The sequence below is a fragment of the Mangifera indica genome, chromosome 1 (assembly GCF_011075055.1).
Source record: "Mangifera indica cultivar Alphonso chromosome 1, CATAS_Mindica_2.1, whole genome shotgun sequence".
Taxonomy (NCBI): Eukaryota; Viridiplantae; Streptophyta; class Magnoliopsida; order Sapindales; family Anacardiaceae; genus Mangifera; species Mangifera indica.
The window spans coordinates 23,276,591-23,293,267 of NC_058137.1; the positions used below are offsets into that span (position 1 = coordinate 23,276,591).

Below are 16,677 nucleotides of genomic sequence, written 5' to 3' on the forward strand. Positions count from 1 at the left end.
TAAGATTTCACAGGACAAAAGTGACTTTCTCTAACCCTCAGGGAAGAGATGAGAATGTCATTATATCCAAATAAATTTGTGCCAAAAATGTGCACCCTCTAAGAAATTTACCACCACATCAAACTCTGTTCAAAACTCACAATAACTCATTAACTAATACTCAAAGTCAAAGGTTTGCTACAAGCACAGAAAGATAATTGAAAACAATGTGCAAAATAAATAAAAACTACGCAGATTCATAAATTCAACTTCCTCCACATTCATCGATTAATCATTACCAATCCATAAGCTAATGACTAGTCTCTAGGTTTTCATTAAAACATGAAGTTAAAAGAACTTGCCCACAAACTCATCTCAGCAGGCAATGAAGAGTCTGAATTTCCGTTCCCAGAATCAGCCACTTCCTGATTGCACCTGGAAAAAAATTATCAACCTTAAAACACCTCAATTCACAAGCTTTTAGCAAATCATTGACTTAAAGTAGTGTTTTCTCCGTTAAAAAGCCATATTCTATTACTTAGTCTTGGCAATACTGCAAAAAAAAAAGCCACGACCTAAATGTCAACGAGAGCTGCACGCCTTAGATCCATCAAAACATACCTCTAAAGTTGTCTAAGACTAGATCAACATAGAAAATACCTACAAAAGGCCACGACATGCTTCATCTTATGACCTCTACTTCAATGTCCTTCCCCCTTTACACTCAAAAGAGATGCTAAATATTGGCAATTCAATTCTAATCAGATAGTCATACATTTAACAGATAATGGCACATCATGTGTGCTTTTATGATTCTGCCCATCCATCCATGCCTCCACACAAACACAATCTAAACCGCATTTAGTCATATACAGACAAGAAAAATACTAACCTTGTGAGGTGATGCAGACCGTGATCGTGATGGTGATCGTGACCTTGATCTTGCTCTGCAAATTAAAATTCAATACTTACATAAAAAAAGGGTCCCTAACAGGACAACAAACAACACAAACATGAATTACAGTCACATTTTCTGACTGTAAATTAGATACCTTGATGGTTTAACAGGTGATGCAGATCTAGATCTTGACACTGATCTAGAAACAGATCGTTCTACTGATTTACTGCAAAACAGCAGAGCTTTTAGAATGTTTACGGGTTGCATTTAGAAAGAGTTAACTAAAAAGGGTGAAATAAAAGAAATTTTACCTCCGAATTCTTTTTGGACTTCTGCTCCTGCTCCTGCTCCTGCTTCGGCTCCTGCTCCTACTCCTGCTTCTACTTCTGCTGCGACTTCTACTTCTGCTTCTTGATGGACTACGATCATATCTCTTCACCTATACCAGTTGGTAAAGAAAACAATGCCGCAGATTATCAAAACTTCTTTTTTTTTTTTTTCCCCAGCAATCAAACATCATTTTATTTCAAGTGAAAAAACTAAACCAATATTAAATCAATTTAAAAAAAAAAAGCTATATGCAGAATGACCAAGATGTAATTTGACATATTTTCAATTCAGTTCTTAGCATTACTTGTTTTATGATTTAATAAATGACTTGGCTTTTATTAAATCATAAATAGGCTTTACGTGTTTTTCTTTAAAAGGAGAAGCTCTATTAAGGTTTCTAAACCCTAGTTCCTCTCTACTTCTCTATCCTTAACCCTATTTCTCTTATCTCTCGCCCTTTCTTCTCGTTTCCGACTCTTATATTTCTACTGCCTTTTCTTTTTCTTTCTCCTACCTGTTCTACATCAGTTATGTTTCTACTAAAAGATCGCATGCCCATTTAAATATTACACTCTACCTGTTGAACAAAAGCTTACAAGTCTTCCATATAGAAATAAGTGGATACTTAACTCTTTTAAATTAGAGCTAGAGGAACTAAGGATGCAAGACAATGATAAAACTAATAGTACTGCATAGAAGGAAAAAAACTCATAATTATAGAAACAAAGATTACCGTTATTCGTCCCCTTGCCCAAGGATTTCTAAATTCAGTATCATCAAGTTTCCGAATCTGCACAACAAGAGAGCATATCAGTTTGTTGGGTAGACGATACCACAGCACTAACACTAAGGAAGAGGGACAAATAATTTGAAAATGAGAGAATGTGTTCTAAACAACTTACAGCATATTTCATGTCATCTGGATTGGTATAGTCAACAACGCCATAAGTTCCTGAATACAAAGAAAATCCAGAGTCAAGATTATTTCAAAAACATTATGAATGAGACTGTTAGGTCTGATATTTTGGGCAAAGGAGTGCAAAACAGCCCAGCCCAGTATAGGCCACCCATCTATCACTTATACAAAAGGATAATGAAAGAGGGGGGTGAGGAGGCAAGTTGAATTTGTTATTTGGTTATACTAGCTCTGGCAAGGGGGAGAAGAGTCTGTTCCTCTTTACAAGTATCCTTTGCTGTAGTAGGGATTGACTCCCAATCCTTTGAGTGTCATTCTCTAGTTTTGTATTTGATTTGGTATTAATGCAACTTTCTCACAAAAAGAGATATTCTCATCTGTTGATTCTCTATTTTGCTGGTTTATGCGTGTATTTATTTTGATTGAGAGTTTAAGTTCCTATCAGAGACCATGCCAGAATCTATAAGAAAATAAAGCGAGCCCATAATGTTTGGACTCAATCAATTTTAAATCAAATTGAAGCATGTCACAATAAATCCATCAATTAATTCCCAGCATGCGGATGCTTTTCAACTCAGACATCTATAATTCCTTAGTCAAAACAACAAATTAAATTATCCATTGAGCATGTCCAAGTTAAAACATAAATTAAAGGAAAAGTCCCAATATTTGGACAAAGAAGCTAGGACTTTACACCTGAATATCTTCTGCTACAGTTAAATTTTGGAAAACAACAAGTGAAAGTGAAGTGATATATGCCAAAGATTCAGTGCACTAAACATAAACAAAGAAATGGCTACATGAAGGAAAAACAATAATTGATAATTATAAAAGGCTTACCCTCACTGTCACGGGAAACTTCAGCAAAACACACATCACCTGCTTTTCGCATATGATCCTGAAATAAAATTTCAAAATAAAAGATATCAGTATAGCAGTGCTGACAGTATTTATACGCAGCTGTCAAGTATTAGAAGTTTCAAACCTTCAAATCTTGCCATGAAGCTGATGAAGGGAGCCCGCGGACAATAACTGAACACCAAAAAAAGGAGCACTAATACTACTTGAACACATCTTAATCTTAAATAGAACTACATAACATAAATAACCAAAGATGGGCAATATTTGAACATAGCAAGACCCCATCCAGTTCTTTTAGTCCTAGACCTACCTCGATATTCAGAATGGCGGGAGATTCCAAATCGACCACCACCACCACCACCACCACCACCACCACCACCACCATAGCTACCACGTCGATCACTAGATGATGGACCTCTACCACCATGTGCAAGCTCAACCTGCAGAATCACAATGGGAAATCAATCACAAGATATCTACCACCACACACAGATGAAAACAATCAGAACATCTCCTTACCCTTAAACGACAGCCATCGAAATTATAGCCATCACGGCCTCTAATTGCATCTTCTGCATCACGAGAATTCTCAAACTACCAGCCAAACAAACACATAGTCAGAGAGAGGAGATATCTTGTCTAACCTTAATCAAAAGAGAGACAAAAAGGAAGTGAGAAAAATACCTCCACAAAACAATAGCATGGAGGACGAGGTGGAATCTTCAATTCAATATCCAATATACGACCATACTACAATAAAGAAGTTAATATTAATTACATTTACCAATAAAGTATTTGAACACCTATACTCAATAGTAATGAATGCAACGCTATAATAATGACAGAATTCAACAAAAATCAACCAATGCACGGTACATGGAATAGGAAAACAAAAAGTAAATGGTTTTTTGATATTCAAAAAACTTAAACTTAAAAATTTTGCTCATATTTTCCCTCAGTAAATTACAGGTCGACACAATGATAGGCTTACACAAACTATCAGATTATTTGCTTGTGTCCAAGAAACCTTACACTCAACTGCCAATAATAAAGAACCCAAAAAGGTTGGCTAACAACGAACCTTGTAGAATAAATCTTCAACTTCATATTCTCTTATATCCGATGGCAGGTTGCCAACATAGATTGTGCGAGAAAAGCGACCACTCATTTCTGCTGGTAAAGGAATATGGCAATAGCAAAAACTTCACTGCATACACGAAAAAGAAAACTGCATAAATAATGCAACATAATAAATAAAAAATATGAGAAAACAAAATAAACCTATCCACTTAAAATGATATCCAATTATCATCAAAACCAAACTATGAAGCAAACCAAGTGAGCAATCCTTGATGAGAGTGGTGCTCCACAAGCTCCATTGCTCATTTGCTCCAGGATGCTCCAAAGCTATAATAAAATTGAAATTTAATTTGCTCTCCTCATCCTCCCATGAATTTTTGCAGAGCGTAAAGATCTTCCGAAAGTGAGCATGAATCTCCAATTATAAAAAATAAAACCATTTCTCCCACTCCCTCTCTATAACCAACCAACCCCTATGTATGATAGCAATTGCAAAGCTCAAATTTGTTCCAAGCGCTTCAAATCTATCATAAACAAAGCATTTGTGTCATGAGATCACATATATTTATTATGCATTTACCTTACTCATCTCTCTTTTTAATTATAAAATAAATTGAAAATTCTTTTAGTCTAACTTCTCTAATTCAAAATTTCAACTAAAACCCAGCCACACAAAACAAGTAGTTTAACAAGGAGCACTGAACAAAGCTTCATCGCAGTCCACCAGTACACAGCTTGGCCACATCGCACCAATATTTGATATTTCTTTCTCGTCTTTGTTTCATCATTAACCAACTAAACATTAGCAAGTGAACAAAATCTATAGAGGACGGTTAAAAGATTTACATTCATGAATAATCTACTAAATCGAATGGAAAAAAAAAAATGATATCATTGTACCAAGATTTCTTAGCTGAAGCCGCCGTCGCCGAGAGAAAGAGAACTAGGGCTTGTCCTGGTGAGAAATAATCTCCCCGATGCCAGATGAATCCATCCGTTTGTTGTTTAGTTTAAGAATCAAGATGGACGGCTCAGATTGTATTTTCCTGCGGACACATCTACCAAGTATTAAATAGAGATAACCACTTAACCTCCCCCTGTTTTTTTATTTTACAAAAACTCCTCTATTGTTTCAAAATTATTGATAATCTCGCACGTATGTCATTTATCTGGTCTTAGTACGGTACAAACGTCACTCCCGATCCAGATGCTTGTAATTTATCAAAACTTCAACATTTTTCGGATAAACAAGAACATTTAAGGGGCTTTGTGGAGATTAACCCTATAAATCAATATGTGAATCCTGAGTCCCTCGGAGCCTCCCAGGCGATTCGAACTAGGGTTTCCACTCTCCTCAGCATAAGAATCCTTCTTCTTTTCTTTCCCTCCAACTTTTTAAACAAGACTGAAGGATGCCAAAACGGTTCCAGGCAGCAGCACTTGTTGCTGCTCCTAGTTACCCCAGCGCCATCGCCTGGTCCGATGAAAACCTGATTGCAGTTGCTTCTGATCATCTCGTCACCATTCTCGTAAACTTCTCTATTTCCGCTTGTAATTATTTTCTTATTGTTATTGTCACTGTTACTGCCAAGGATCCTACAGTCCTTTTAACCGGACTCTTTATCCATCTTTTACAATTGAATTTCATGATTTTGTTTGTTTACTTTGTTGTGTTTGCATTGTGGTGATTCGATAACTTGCAAGTGAATCAATGCACTGTCAATATAAATTCCAAGGGGGAATTTAAAATTCAATGTTTGATCATGTATTGAAAATGCATTCTATTCTAGTTTCTTTAAATTAACATTAAAAAGCTAGTGGTGGGGATTGGTTCTTGTGAAAACATTAGAGATTCCCTGATAGTTTTCCTTTTATAACTTCGTTTCACGCAGATATGAAGTCTAACATAATTTGTCACTTATAAATTTATGTTTTTTTTTTTTCTATAAACCCAGAATCCAGCATTTATTTCTGGTCCTAGAGGCTTGATCACAATTCAAGAGTGTAAACCCTATTCAATTGGTGTGGTAAAAAGGGAAGGTAAGCAATAATAACGTGAATGTGTTAACTTCATTTATAACTAGTATTGTTGTATTCAGCCATTCAATTTGTTTGTAATTCAATTCAAAATGTTCACAGATTTACTTAGTGGTTGCTTACTTTCTACCTGTTTGCATCGAGATCGCCATCCTTGTGTTGAGTCAATTTCATGGTCACCTATTGGAATGGCAGCCAATTCAGGGTATGAGTTTCAAAATATCTTAAGACAGTTGCCCACTGATTCGTGATTCACTTGCTTTGCAATGCAGTTGATACGAGCTCTTTTTCTACATAAATATCATAATTGTGTTTAGTTGGTATCATTTTCCAGGTGTTTGTTGGCTGTGTGCACTACAGAGGGACGTGTGAAGGTCTATCGTCCTCCATTTTGTGATTTTGGAGCTGAATGGATAGAGGTATGCACCAAAGAAATTGTGTAATGATGGTATGTCTTGTGATTAACTGGGAGATTTTCAAGGGAATGGAATTAGTCTCAAACACTTAAGTCCTCCAGTTGAGATGGAGTGACTGTCACTATGCAAAATTGAGAGATCAAATTAGTTTTATATTAACCATATTCCAAGTAAAAAGAAAGGCCCCTATAATTGCTTGTATATATACTAATTATATTGGTCATGTACAATGTTAATTATGATTTCTTAATTATATTTTAGTTATAATTGCTTTAAAAGATGGAAGCAAATTCTGTTAGTTAATTTTGTTCAAGTTGATTTATCTACTATCCCTGATATACGACACTTATATGCAACTTAGTTTCTCGTTCATGGCCTTTATATACCTAAACAAAAGTTTGAAATAAAATTCTTCTCAATCTTCCCTCTTGCACATTTGTTGTTCATCACTTGCATTAATTGCAAATTTAATAATTTGTGAATCTTACTCTATAATTATCTCTTGTGATACTGTTGTTCAAATGTAGTCTATCGAATTACTGTCTGTTTTCCTACAGTCTTCTCATGATAGGTCATGGCTTTTTATTATCATATGGTTGTTGTTTATGTTTTGCAATCCAGCTGTATCTTTATCTTCCTTGCATCTTTCATAGGTCGTGGATATATCAGACAGAATATATGATTACTTTGCAAATATTGACTTTGAAGAGTTGGACAATTCTGCCGAATTTTCTGCTGTAAGTTTACAAATTTCCTATGTCTTCTTTCAAACTCATGCTATGATGCATTAATTATCTCAATATTTGGTTTATGCAACTGCCTGAGCCTTTATTTCTGTGTGATAATCCTGTGTATTCTGTTACTAGGGGGAAGCAACAGAACATGCTGATATTGATGATATACCTATCTCCATGCCTAGAAAGAAGCATAAACTAAGAAGAATGTATGTATCTGCTACAATGTAAACATTTCATTCTGTTGAAATTTTCAATCAATTGGAAGTTCATTCAGTACCATATTTCTCATTGTCAACTTTGCATTCTCTCTTTTAAGTAGGCAAATCCTATTTATGTTCATGTTAACTTATGAAATTGGAAAATTACCTTTAGAGTACAAAGGATCCTACATGAGAGAATAAAAAATTCTCTCCCATAATTTTCCACAATTAGACTACAAAGGCTCTTACATGAGCAGGAAATTCATTTTTACTTTTTTCTTTTGTTTTTGTTTCTATTGGATTTGAACTCGTTTATATTGAACCTTTGATTGTTTGCATGACATGCTTGCCTTGTTGCACTACTTATTTCACTCTCTTTGATGATTATGCAGCAGCGATGATGGTTCTAGAAGTAGCAAGGGTGTCAATGCTAGGTCTAGTGAATCTACTAATATTACCAAGGTATGGCTTCTCATGCCAAGATACTTTTTCTGTTTCTCCCTACCCTCACACTAAACATTTTTGGTTCAATATGTTAGCAATTGTTACATATTTTAATTATGTTATGCCATGTTTCATTATTTTTTTAAAATTATTATTATTATTAATTATTCAGGTAATGGAGATAAAATCTAACAAGTTGAAAGGAGAAAATTCTCGTCAGATTATATCTATAACTAAATCTAAAGGGAAACCTGTCAGAGAGATATCCAGTAACTGCACACTCCCACAGATAACTCCTGATGAGTATGCCTCTCGGTGTGCAATGTTGCATTCACTTGTTGTTGCCTGGTCACCGATGTTGAGATTTTCATCTAAAAATTTTCCAATACCTCAAAATGGCTCATCCAGTCAATTTTCTGTTTTGGCAATTGGTGGAAAGTCTGGTAAAATTTCTTTTTGGAGAATTTCTGCTCCAAAATGTTACTCCATTGAGCATAGCAATATTGATCCTACTTTAGTGCAAGTTGGGCTCCTTCAGGCACACAATTCTTGGATCACTGCTATCAGTTGGGCATTACTGTCTTCTAATTCTTCAAATCCTCAAGTTTTATTGGTTACTGGGAGTTCTGATGGGAGGTAAGGTAGTTATAACAGTCTCTTATAACTATATAAATTTCATTTGTAAATGGGTACTAGAGATTCTTTTCAATCACTTCATCTTTTAAGTACATTTCAAAGGTCATGTGATATTCAGGTATGTGGGTTATATTTGCCGAACATGGTCCACCAAAAGAAATTCAGCATAATTTCTTATTTTTTGTAGTTTGGATGATTTTGTTTTCTTGGGGGTTGCATAGTTTTTAGATTTTTAGAGTGTCATATTTTTGCATTTCACATATTAGATTTGCACTTGTGGGTGTCTTTTTTATAGTTTTTATTTTTTTTTCTTATTATATATACCAATATTTTTTCTTATGTAACCTGTTAAAAATATTATGTAATTTGCACTTGAAAGGAGAATGATATGTTAACTTTGTTATATAAAAATGAAATTTTTTTGTATTTTTTCCTTTTTATTATTTAAATTAGTGAATTTGCCACTAGTTTAACCTTGATGCATGGGAGATAAATCTTTTAATTCTTTTAATCGGTGTTTATGCTCCCTTATAAGTCGAAGAGTTTCTCTTGTAAACGATAAATATCAGGAACACATTGATGTTGGAAGTTTGATATCCACTTTATTATTTTTATTTTGTTTTTCCTTTCTATTCTAGTGTGAGGATTTGGACTGGGTATACTGAGGACTTGCTGAATTCTGTAGAAGTTCATCATGCTCCCTTTTCCATTTTGAGGGAGGTATTTCTTGTTCTTTCAAGTATTTCAACTTTGTTTATGGATTTATTCTATGGTTTAATATCAAATCGGTTTTGACTTTGAAGGTTTTTTTAATAGGTTACAACTGCAAATACTATCCCAATATCGGTCCTCTCAATTTGTGTGCCAGCTCAGTCCTTGCACCAAATTCTCTTAGCAATCGGCAAAGGATCTGGATCCTTTGATATATGGATATGTGATATATCTAGCAACAAATTTGAAAATGTTGGCTCATATGACACTCAAGGCCAAGTTGTGAGTTTTGTCTTGTTATTTTTTCTTTTGTTGCATTTGAATGTTGATGTTTGAGTAAACTGAGGATATATATCAGGTTACAGGTTTGGCTTGGGCTTTCGATGGTTCTTCTTTGTATAGCTGTAGTCAGGTACTAAATTTCATGACTTTGAATTTCATTATTATTATATTTCTTAGGATTGATAATTTTTTATAGTCAATAATTGATTATTCATTGTCAATGTTCTTGTTGACTGGTGTATTAGAAAAAGGCAAAGTAGGCAGGCTAGTTATTCCTAGGAGTGTGGTTGTTTCATACTTTGGGAGCTGACGTTTAGGTTGATCAGTTGTTTTTTCTTACTTTTTCCATATATATATATATATATATATTCAGTTGTAGAATATTGAAAATAAAGGAAAGTTAAGGAGAGTTTTCTCTCACTCAACAGTTTTATATCCATTGAAATAGTTTTTAATCAAGCTTAACTAATTCAACATTAAAAACTTACACTTTCTATATCTGCACCTTTACTTGAGTGCAACTGACCTCTCTTAGGACTCAATAATCCAGAAACTCTTGCATGGCAGTTTGAGTCCTTGTAGTGCAAAGTCAATGGCCTTGATATAGAATGCCATTGAGTGAATATTATGTTAACCTAGATTAATTTTCTTTTCCTAGGATCTGGAATTTATATGGTTTGTTTCCTTTTCTGGTATTTTTCTTCCTAGTTTGAATAACAGAGATGAGTTCCTTAGTTGGATTGATCTTCTTGCCTATTGAATGGTGATTTTATTTCCCAAGGTATTTGATTTGGTTTCCTCAATATTTACCTTTTCTAGTCAGTTCTTGGCCATATAAATTGAGGCCTAGATTAATATTGTGCAACATAGTTGAAAATGAAACAATTTTCTGAGTTGATTTCTCGCTCTAGTACTTTCTCAGTTGTTTTCCTCTTTCTTCTAACTTCCTCATCCTTTCTTTCCTCACCAAGCATTCTAATCTATACCAGACAAAGAGACTTAATATGCTAAGTGAAAAACTTACTGAATAGAATATGTTTGCAGTTTCTCAGAATTATTTATGCATAAGCCTAAGCATTATCCTTGTTAATTAAGAAACTAATTTGAGATTTGTAAGCAATGTCACTCTATCTCAAAGTATAGTCTCAAAGCAAAGTTGTTATACCTCATGTTAGTGCAAATATAATATTCAGAAGCTTACTTAGATATCATACGCAACTATGGTTTGTCAATGATATAAGAAAGTCTTTGTAGAAATGCAATTAACAATTATAAGTATTATGTTGCATTTAGTATCTCTCTACCTCTTCTTCTGTTTTATCGCTTTTATCAAAGATTGGCAAACATATTGAAACAAAGGTTTTTGGTTTGAATAATTTCTTCCTCCCAATTTTATTATCCAAAGGGAGAATTTATACAAGAGATTGGAACGTAAATCTATACAAATAGGAAACAATAAACAAGAAAAGGAAATACAACATACACAACCCCTAAAATAACACTTTTCCAAATAAAACAAATCAATCAATCTTTCTAAAAGACTTCATTGGCTTTCCAACACATACTTCATTAAATATAAGTTGTCTCGTCTTGATCAATTGGCAAAGAAAAAAAATTACAAAGGTGAATTTTCTTGTTTAATGTTGGTCAATTGATTGATGAAATCTCGGTCACTTTCACTAAATTTTCTTTTCTCATAAAATGATGTTAGGACAATTTTGTACGTGGTTGGGTTTTACATGGGAATACCCTTGTTGAAGTACCCATTCCCTCCAACACGCTTGGCCTGAAGAACTCCACTGATGTATGATTTTACCTTTTTGATTCCTAACTTTTAATAATTCAAATTGAAAAGAAAATTAAAAAAAGAAACTAATGAAATTTTTTATACAGCTTCCTGATGTATTTGTATCTTGTCTCGGTGTGGCACTGTCCCCTGGAGATCTTATTCTTGCTGTGGTATGACATTTTAATCCCCAACATCTTGTGTTCTTCTCTATGTGATTAGTTTCAAACCTAGAAATTTTTTGCTTGTTGAAAAATGTATTTTGACACAATTTATATGTTGTTGAATTATGATTGTACATGTTATAAATGAATCTCACCCTTATTGACAATCAAAATCTTGCATTTATTTTACACTACTAATCTATATTTTTTTTTTTAATGCTATTAGAATTCCTTTTTAATTTGAAGTTTGTTTCTATTTTCATGTAGATATATAACTATTTTTCGTCAGTAGTATATAGTGCCTTTGCTTGATACTTCTGTCACAATTCATTAGCAACAAAAGTAGCATGCATCCTAAAATAGTTTGGTTATCGTCTCATTTAACAATTAAGAATATTTCTTTATGAACAATCATGATGCAAGTTGTAGTTTCATCTTTTTAAGTCAAAATATAAAAGATTGGCCTTTGATCCATGCAGGTCCGTAATTTTGATCTCGATACATTGGATCACATGTACCAGGCAAGGTGAATGACAATTTTACTACCATTTTCTTTATCAGAGCTATTAGAGATGATAATTGTCCCTTAAAATCTAGGTCCCCCTCCTGTACAAGACAGAGATTTCCCAAAATAAGCGGGAACAAGGACAAAAAATTCCTTGCAAGTGAGACGAGACAGAGACAAAGATAGATACCTCTTCGCCTCGCCTCACCTCACCTCAAAATAATGCTCATATAAATTTACTAAAATAGCCTTTGCATTTTTAAATAATTACCAAAAAGCCATTTATATATAAAGTTCAACCCTATTTTATTTTCACCCTAAACCCTAATCATCCCATTTTTAATTTGAAAACTGAAATAATTAAATCGGGCCCTAACTTTTTTTCATAACCATATAATTATACTATCCAATCTTTCTAACAATTAATGTCTCATGGATCTTAGATTTTGTTAGTGTATATATATCTTTGTGTGTATGACAATTGTTGGCAATATATGTTAATGCTAGTCAACTGCAAATATATATTGTTGGTGGTTTGTTACTCAATGTGAAGATAATTTAGTTATGCAAATAGTTATCATTGGCAGAGACAACTTAGATAAAGGAGATCATTATTTTCTCACAGTCATCCCTTAGTGGGGTGAGGAAGGGGATCAATATTTCTTTGTGGGATGGGGGTGTAGATGAGGATTGGAAAATTTGGCCTTGTTCCGCTCTGTTGTTGTCTCTACTCTTTATCATGTGCATGTAAGATTTAGAAATGTCATAATAGTTATAGAACAGTTAGATGTACAAAACTAAGAGTATTGCCGTCAGAGATGGATTAAAATTCTACTCAATTTGATAAGGTCCTCATCCCAACTACTTCCAGCAAAAGATGTGAAAAGGAGAACTCTTGCATAACTTATAAAATAGTTTACAGACACAAATAAGTTAAGTTGAATAGTTGGGCCATTTCAAATTTAGCTCAAATTAATGGTTAGAATTAGAGTTTAGCTCAAGCTTGAAAAATAAGGCACATGCTCAGTTCAAAATAATATCAAGCAAAGTTGAAGCTTAAAAATTAGCTAAAATAATTTTTCATTTGCTTCTATGTATATATTAAATTGTATCTAGTACCAGACGCATTAATTTGCATATAATTATTATATAGTTTTGTAACATTATATACATTGTTATATTAATGTATAAATTCTTTTGCTTGAGCTCCTTAGTTGACCTTGAGAGGAAACTTTTATAGGTTCAGATTTGAGCTCAGAAATTGAACAAGCCCAATTTTATGTTTGAGCTCATTCATTTGTTAAACACATTGTCTGCTTCATTGAAAGTCAAGGGAGCAGTGTAATAGAAAAGAAAATATGTTGCTTGATTGATACTTGTTATCTATGTATTTATGGTATGCTTAATTTTCTGGAAACATTCTCAGGGCCCACAAGGCTGCTGTTGAGTTTTTCTGGATTGGTGGGCAGCAAATAGATGCTTTGTCAAACACTTCTCTGGAGTATGGTCTTGAAGCTTTTCCTGATTTCTCCGGGAAGGAATTGGCTACTTGGGAGTCCAATATTCTGTGGTCTTTAAAGCAGTATGAAGATCAAGATAAGCCTTTGGTTGTTTGGGATGTCATGGTAGCACTATTGGCTTTCAAGAGGTCTATACCAAAGTATGTAGAATGTGTACTGGTCAAGTGGCTATCTACATTTTGTCTGCAATCCCATGTGCACCATTCTACAGAAAAGATTCTGTCGAATGTCCACAAAAATCTCTCAAACAATAGTTCTCGTCGATTGCATCTTCTCAATATTATCTGTCGATGTGTAATGCTAACAGAAATGAAGGCAGATGATATTAACAACAAACATCAGAAATCAAGAGGCTCTGAAGAGGAGCAACTTAGTGTTTGGATGGAGTTACTTTTGAACAGTGAAAAAGAACTCCGTGAAAGGCTTATGTCTCTCACATTTTCTGCTTTTATAACTCTCACCTCTCATTCATCCTCAACTTGTGTCCAAGCTAGTTGTTGGTGTCCTGATGGGATTTCACAAATGGAACGCTGGGTTGCACAGAATCATGAAACTGCACAGGTTCAACTAAGAGCCCTCGCATCAGAAGTTGTAGGACTGAAAAGGAGGTACTCTTTCTACTCTGTTCTATACATGCAATATTCTTTAAGGTAAATCATTATAAGAACGCTTACTCAGCAAAGAGGCAAACAAAAAAGCATTATTTGGTTGTCTTGCTGGTAGTCTGATGAGTTCCGTTTTCTTTCATTAACAATAGAAGGCTCAAGTCCATGCCAAGCCATCATCTCTAATAATAGCTGAAGGCACGAAATCATTCATAAAATCACTGGAAAGGGTTCTTTCATAACTCAACCTATCAAATTCTTGTCTGTGTATAATGTTTGCTTAAGGATTTCTTTTTTATAAGTTTTGGGACGTATGCAACTCCTTTTAAACTTACTGTTCTATGTATTTTTTGTATCATTTACCAGGATTCTTTCCACTAAACATGTAGAGGAAGAGAAATGTAGCTATTGTTTGGCGCCTGTCCCTTTTGAATCCCCAGAAGTAGCTTTTTGCCAAGGTCTGGAGTGCGCTGGTGGAGATAGCCAGAAACACAAACTAGTAAGATGTGCTGTTTCTATGCAAGCATGCCCCACTATTCCCCTGTGGTTTTGCAAGTGTTGTCATAGACAGGCTTCCAAGTTGGCACCAGAGTCTCTTTTTAAAATGCCTAAATATCCACCGGATTTCAGGAGCATAACAGAATCTTCTGTTCAAGAAGAAATCTCAAAACCCTTGTGTCCCTACTGTGGGATACTTCTACAGAGATTACAGCCAGAGTTTCTGCTCTCAGCATCTCCAGTGTAAGATACATGCCTTTTTTCAGTTTACAGTGTCATGTTGGCAATCATTGTAAAATCATATAGCATTGAAGTGGGAAAACAAAATGCCAATGAAGTTTCAAGCATTTGGATTTAACTCTTTGGCATTTGGATTCTAATCTTGAAGCAAAGCTTCAAATGCTCAAGTGAATCCCTGTCTATTGTCCACGAATGTCATCGAGGATAGTCGCTTATGAGATTAGTGAATGTAAAAATCGTAACTTATTTGGATAGGTGGTTTTTATAGATTAGAGGTGTCATCAAGGATAGTCAGTAGTCCCTCATGAGATTATGCAACATAAATTAGTGAATGTAACAACCGGAATTTATTTGGATAGCTGGTTTGCATAAATTAAAGGTGTTTCTCAATTGGATTAGATTTTTTATTTAGAGGTTTAGAATATATCATTGCCCTCATATTTACACAATCCAAATGTTGTAACGTTTTTATGTGAGATTTCACTTCTGTTGTAACTTTTAAACGTTGTAATTATTATATTTAGTGAAATATTTCCTGCTTCTTCGGTCTATTTATAAGATTATATTTCTTGCATATATATAGATTTATTCAAAAAGTGTTATTCAGTTTTGATTAATAAACAACGTTTTAAGCCAAAATGATGTTTAACTCCAAAGTAAAATTTTCACTCACAATGCCTGAGTTTGACTGAATTTGCTCTACTTTTTGATAAAAAAAAAATATTAAAATATTATTTTATTTTTAATTTAAAATAATTATATCGTATTATGATCTATTTCCCTACTTAAAATGGGTATTAGAACCAGAAACGCCTAAAAGGGGGGCTTGGTCATTTCTCTTAATGAGAAATGGATCTGTTTGTCTTTGGCTAATAAATAGCCAGATGTGGATCCATGAAAATAAGACTAAGGGGTGGGTTGATTACAGTATAAAGATCCATATTGTTTTTATAATACAAGTTTGAGTCTTGATGGCATGATGCTGACACGTGCAGCTGAGGGTTTTGATGTGGCCTTGAGTTTAGGTAGGAAATGGGCATGGATGATGAACTGGTAAATATTAAATAATATAAAGAAAGTCAAATGTGATTGGACATTCAAATTGTCTGACGTACTACGATTTGACTCTTTAATTAATTACAATAAATCCCTCACACTTGTCAATGGGGTTGGTTGGACTATCCGCTTGTTTATTTATTTATTTATTTATCACTCACTCCCAATTGTTATTGGAAATATTTACTTTTTAATGTGTCCATCAATAACCGACCTTAAGCTATGACAATAGGCTACCATGTTTCGTGCTTCAATTTGATCATCTTATTTGAATATCCCATAAATTATAAACACAAGTATGTTGTGAATAATTAAAAAACAAATAAATTCATTTATCTCTAAGATATATTAAAATAAGAATACATTTTTCATAAACTAATTTTTTTAAATTATGAAAGAGCCGTATGTTTTCAATTGAATGGATTTTCGTGGCTTCGTGTCAGTCCATCAACTAAAATTAATAACGGCGATTTTTGCAACGTTGTCAGGTTGTAATAGTGAAAACTCCAACGCTGATTTCCATATATTCTTGGAAGATTACTTCTTTCCCTCCATTAATATTAAATAATACAGTGCCCCGTCCTTCTCTCATTTTTTAATTTTATTTTACGCCTAATAGCATTTTCCTCCTTGATAATTGAAGAATGTCTAATACACCCTAAAGCTTCGTTACTTTACCATAAAAATAAAAAATTATTAAACAAAAATATATTATATATAAATATAAATTATTATAATTAATTAGATAGAATATAAAAATATTATTATTTTTAAAT

The 16,677-nt window shown here is 33.8% G+C and overlaps 2 protein-coding genes across 6 annotated transcripts; one reads left to right on the top strand and one right to left on the bottom strand.

Moving 5' to 3' along the window:
• Positions 1-126: 126 nt before the first annotated feature.
• LOC123192936 (serine/arginine-rich splicing factor SR34A) lies at positions 127-5,120 on the bottom strand. Of its 2 annotated transcripts, XM_044605662.1 has the most exons (14): positions 4,965-5,120; positions 4,320-4,588; positions 4,066-4,191; positions 3,669-3,734; positions 3,504-3,578; positions 3,295-3,424; positions 3,109-3,155; positions 2,964-3,021; positions 2,110-2,159; positions 1,941-1,997; positions 1,189-1,316; positions 1,032-1,103; positions 872-926; positions 127-414 (listed from the first exon to the last, which is right to left on the bottom strand). In XM_044605662.1, exons 3-14 carry the CDS (start codon positions 4,150-4,152, stop codon positions 394-396), a joined length of 846 nt encoding a protein of 281 aa, XP_044461597.1. In that variant the 5' UTR covers positions 4,153-4,191; positions 4,320-4,588; positions 4,965-5,120; the 3' UTR covers positions 127-393. The 2 variants fall into 2 exon arrangements, with proteins under 2 accessions (XP_044461597.1, XP_044461590.1); XM_044605655.1 differs by lacking the exon at positions 4,320-4,588 and having other exon boundaries at positions 4,965-5,119.
• Positions 5,121-5,212: 92 nt separating this feature from the next.
• Positions 5,213-15,396, top strand: LOC123192915. Of its 4 annotated transcripts, none has more exons than XM_044605634.1 (16): positions 5,213-5,593; positions 6,020-6,104; positions 6,204-6,306; positions 6,436-6,520; positions 7,171-7,254; positions 7,384-7,460; positions 7,847-7,916; positions 8,071-8,534; positions 9,173-9,254; positions 9,351-9,527; positions 9,604-9,657; positions 11,239-11,331; positions 11,421-11,486; positions 11,957-12,003; positions 13,409-14,110; positions 14,260-14,467. In XM_044605634.1, exons 1-16 carry the CDS (start codon positions 5,477-5,479, stop codon positions 14,291-14,293), a joined length of 2,340 nt encoding a protein of 779 aa, XP_044461569.1. In that variant the 5' UTR covers positions 5,213-5,476; the 3' UTR covers positions 14,294-14,467. The 4 variants fall into 4 exon arrangements, with proteins under 4 accessions (XP_044461569.1, XP_044461561.1, XP_044461566.1 ...); XM_044605626.1 differs by lacking the exon at positions 14,260-14,467 and adding an exon at positions 14,474-15,396 and having other exon boundaries at positions 5,237-5,593; XM_044605631.1 differs by lacking the exon at positions 14,260-14,467 and adding an exon at positions 14,474-15,396 and having other exon boundaries at positions 5,237-5,593; positions 7,850-7,916.
• The last annotated feature ends 1,281 nt before the right edge of the window (positions 15,397-16,677 follow it).

Bases quoted from the DNA above. Each gene is read 5' to 3' on its own strand.
- LOC123192936 (XM_044605662.1), bottom strand. From the start codon at position 4,152: ATGAGTGGTCGCTTTTCTCGCACAATCTATGTTGGCAACCTGCCATCG. The intron at 3,735-4,065 runs GTTCGTTGTTAG...TCTTTATTGTAG, and splicing joins TTGAAGATTTATTCTACAAG to TATGGTCGTATATTGGATAT. The intron at 415-871 runs GTTAGTATTTTT...ATTTTTTTCCAG, and splicing joins GGTCTGCATCACCTCACAAG to GTGCAATCAGGAAGTGGCTG.
- LOC123192915 (XM_044605626.1), top strand. From the start codon at position 5,477: ATGCCAAAACGGTTCCAGGCAGCAGCACTTGTTGCTGCTCCTAGTTAC. The intron at 7,461-7,846 runs GTATGTATCTGC...ATGATTATGCAG, and splicing joins AAGCATAAACTAAGAAGAAT to CAGCGATGATGGTTCTAGAA. The intron at 14,111-14,473 runs GTACTCTTTCTA...ATCATTTACCAG, and splicing joins GTTGTAGGACTGAAAAGGAG to GATTCTTTCCACTAAACATG.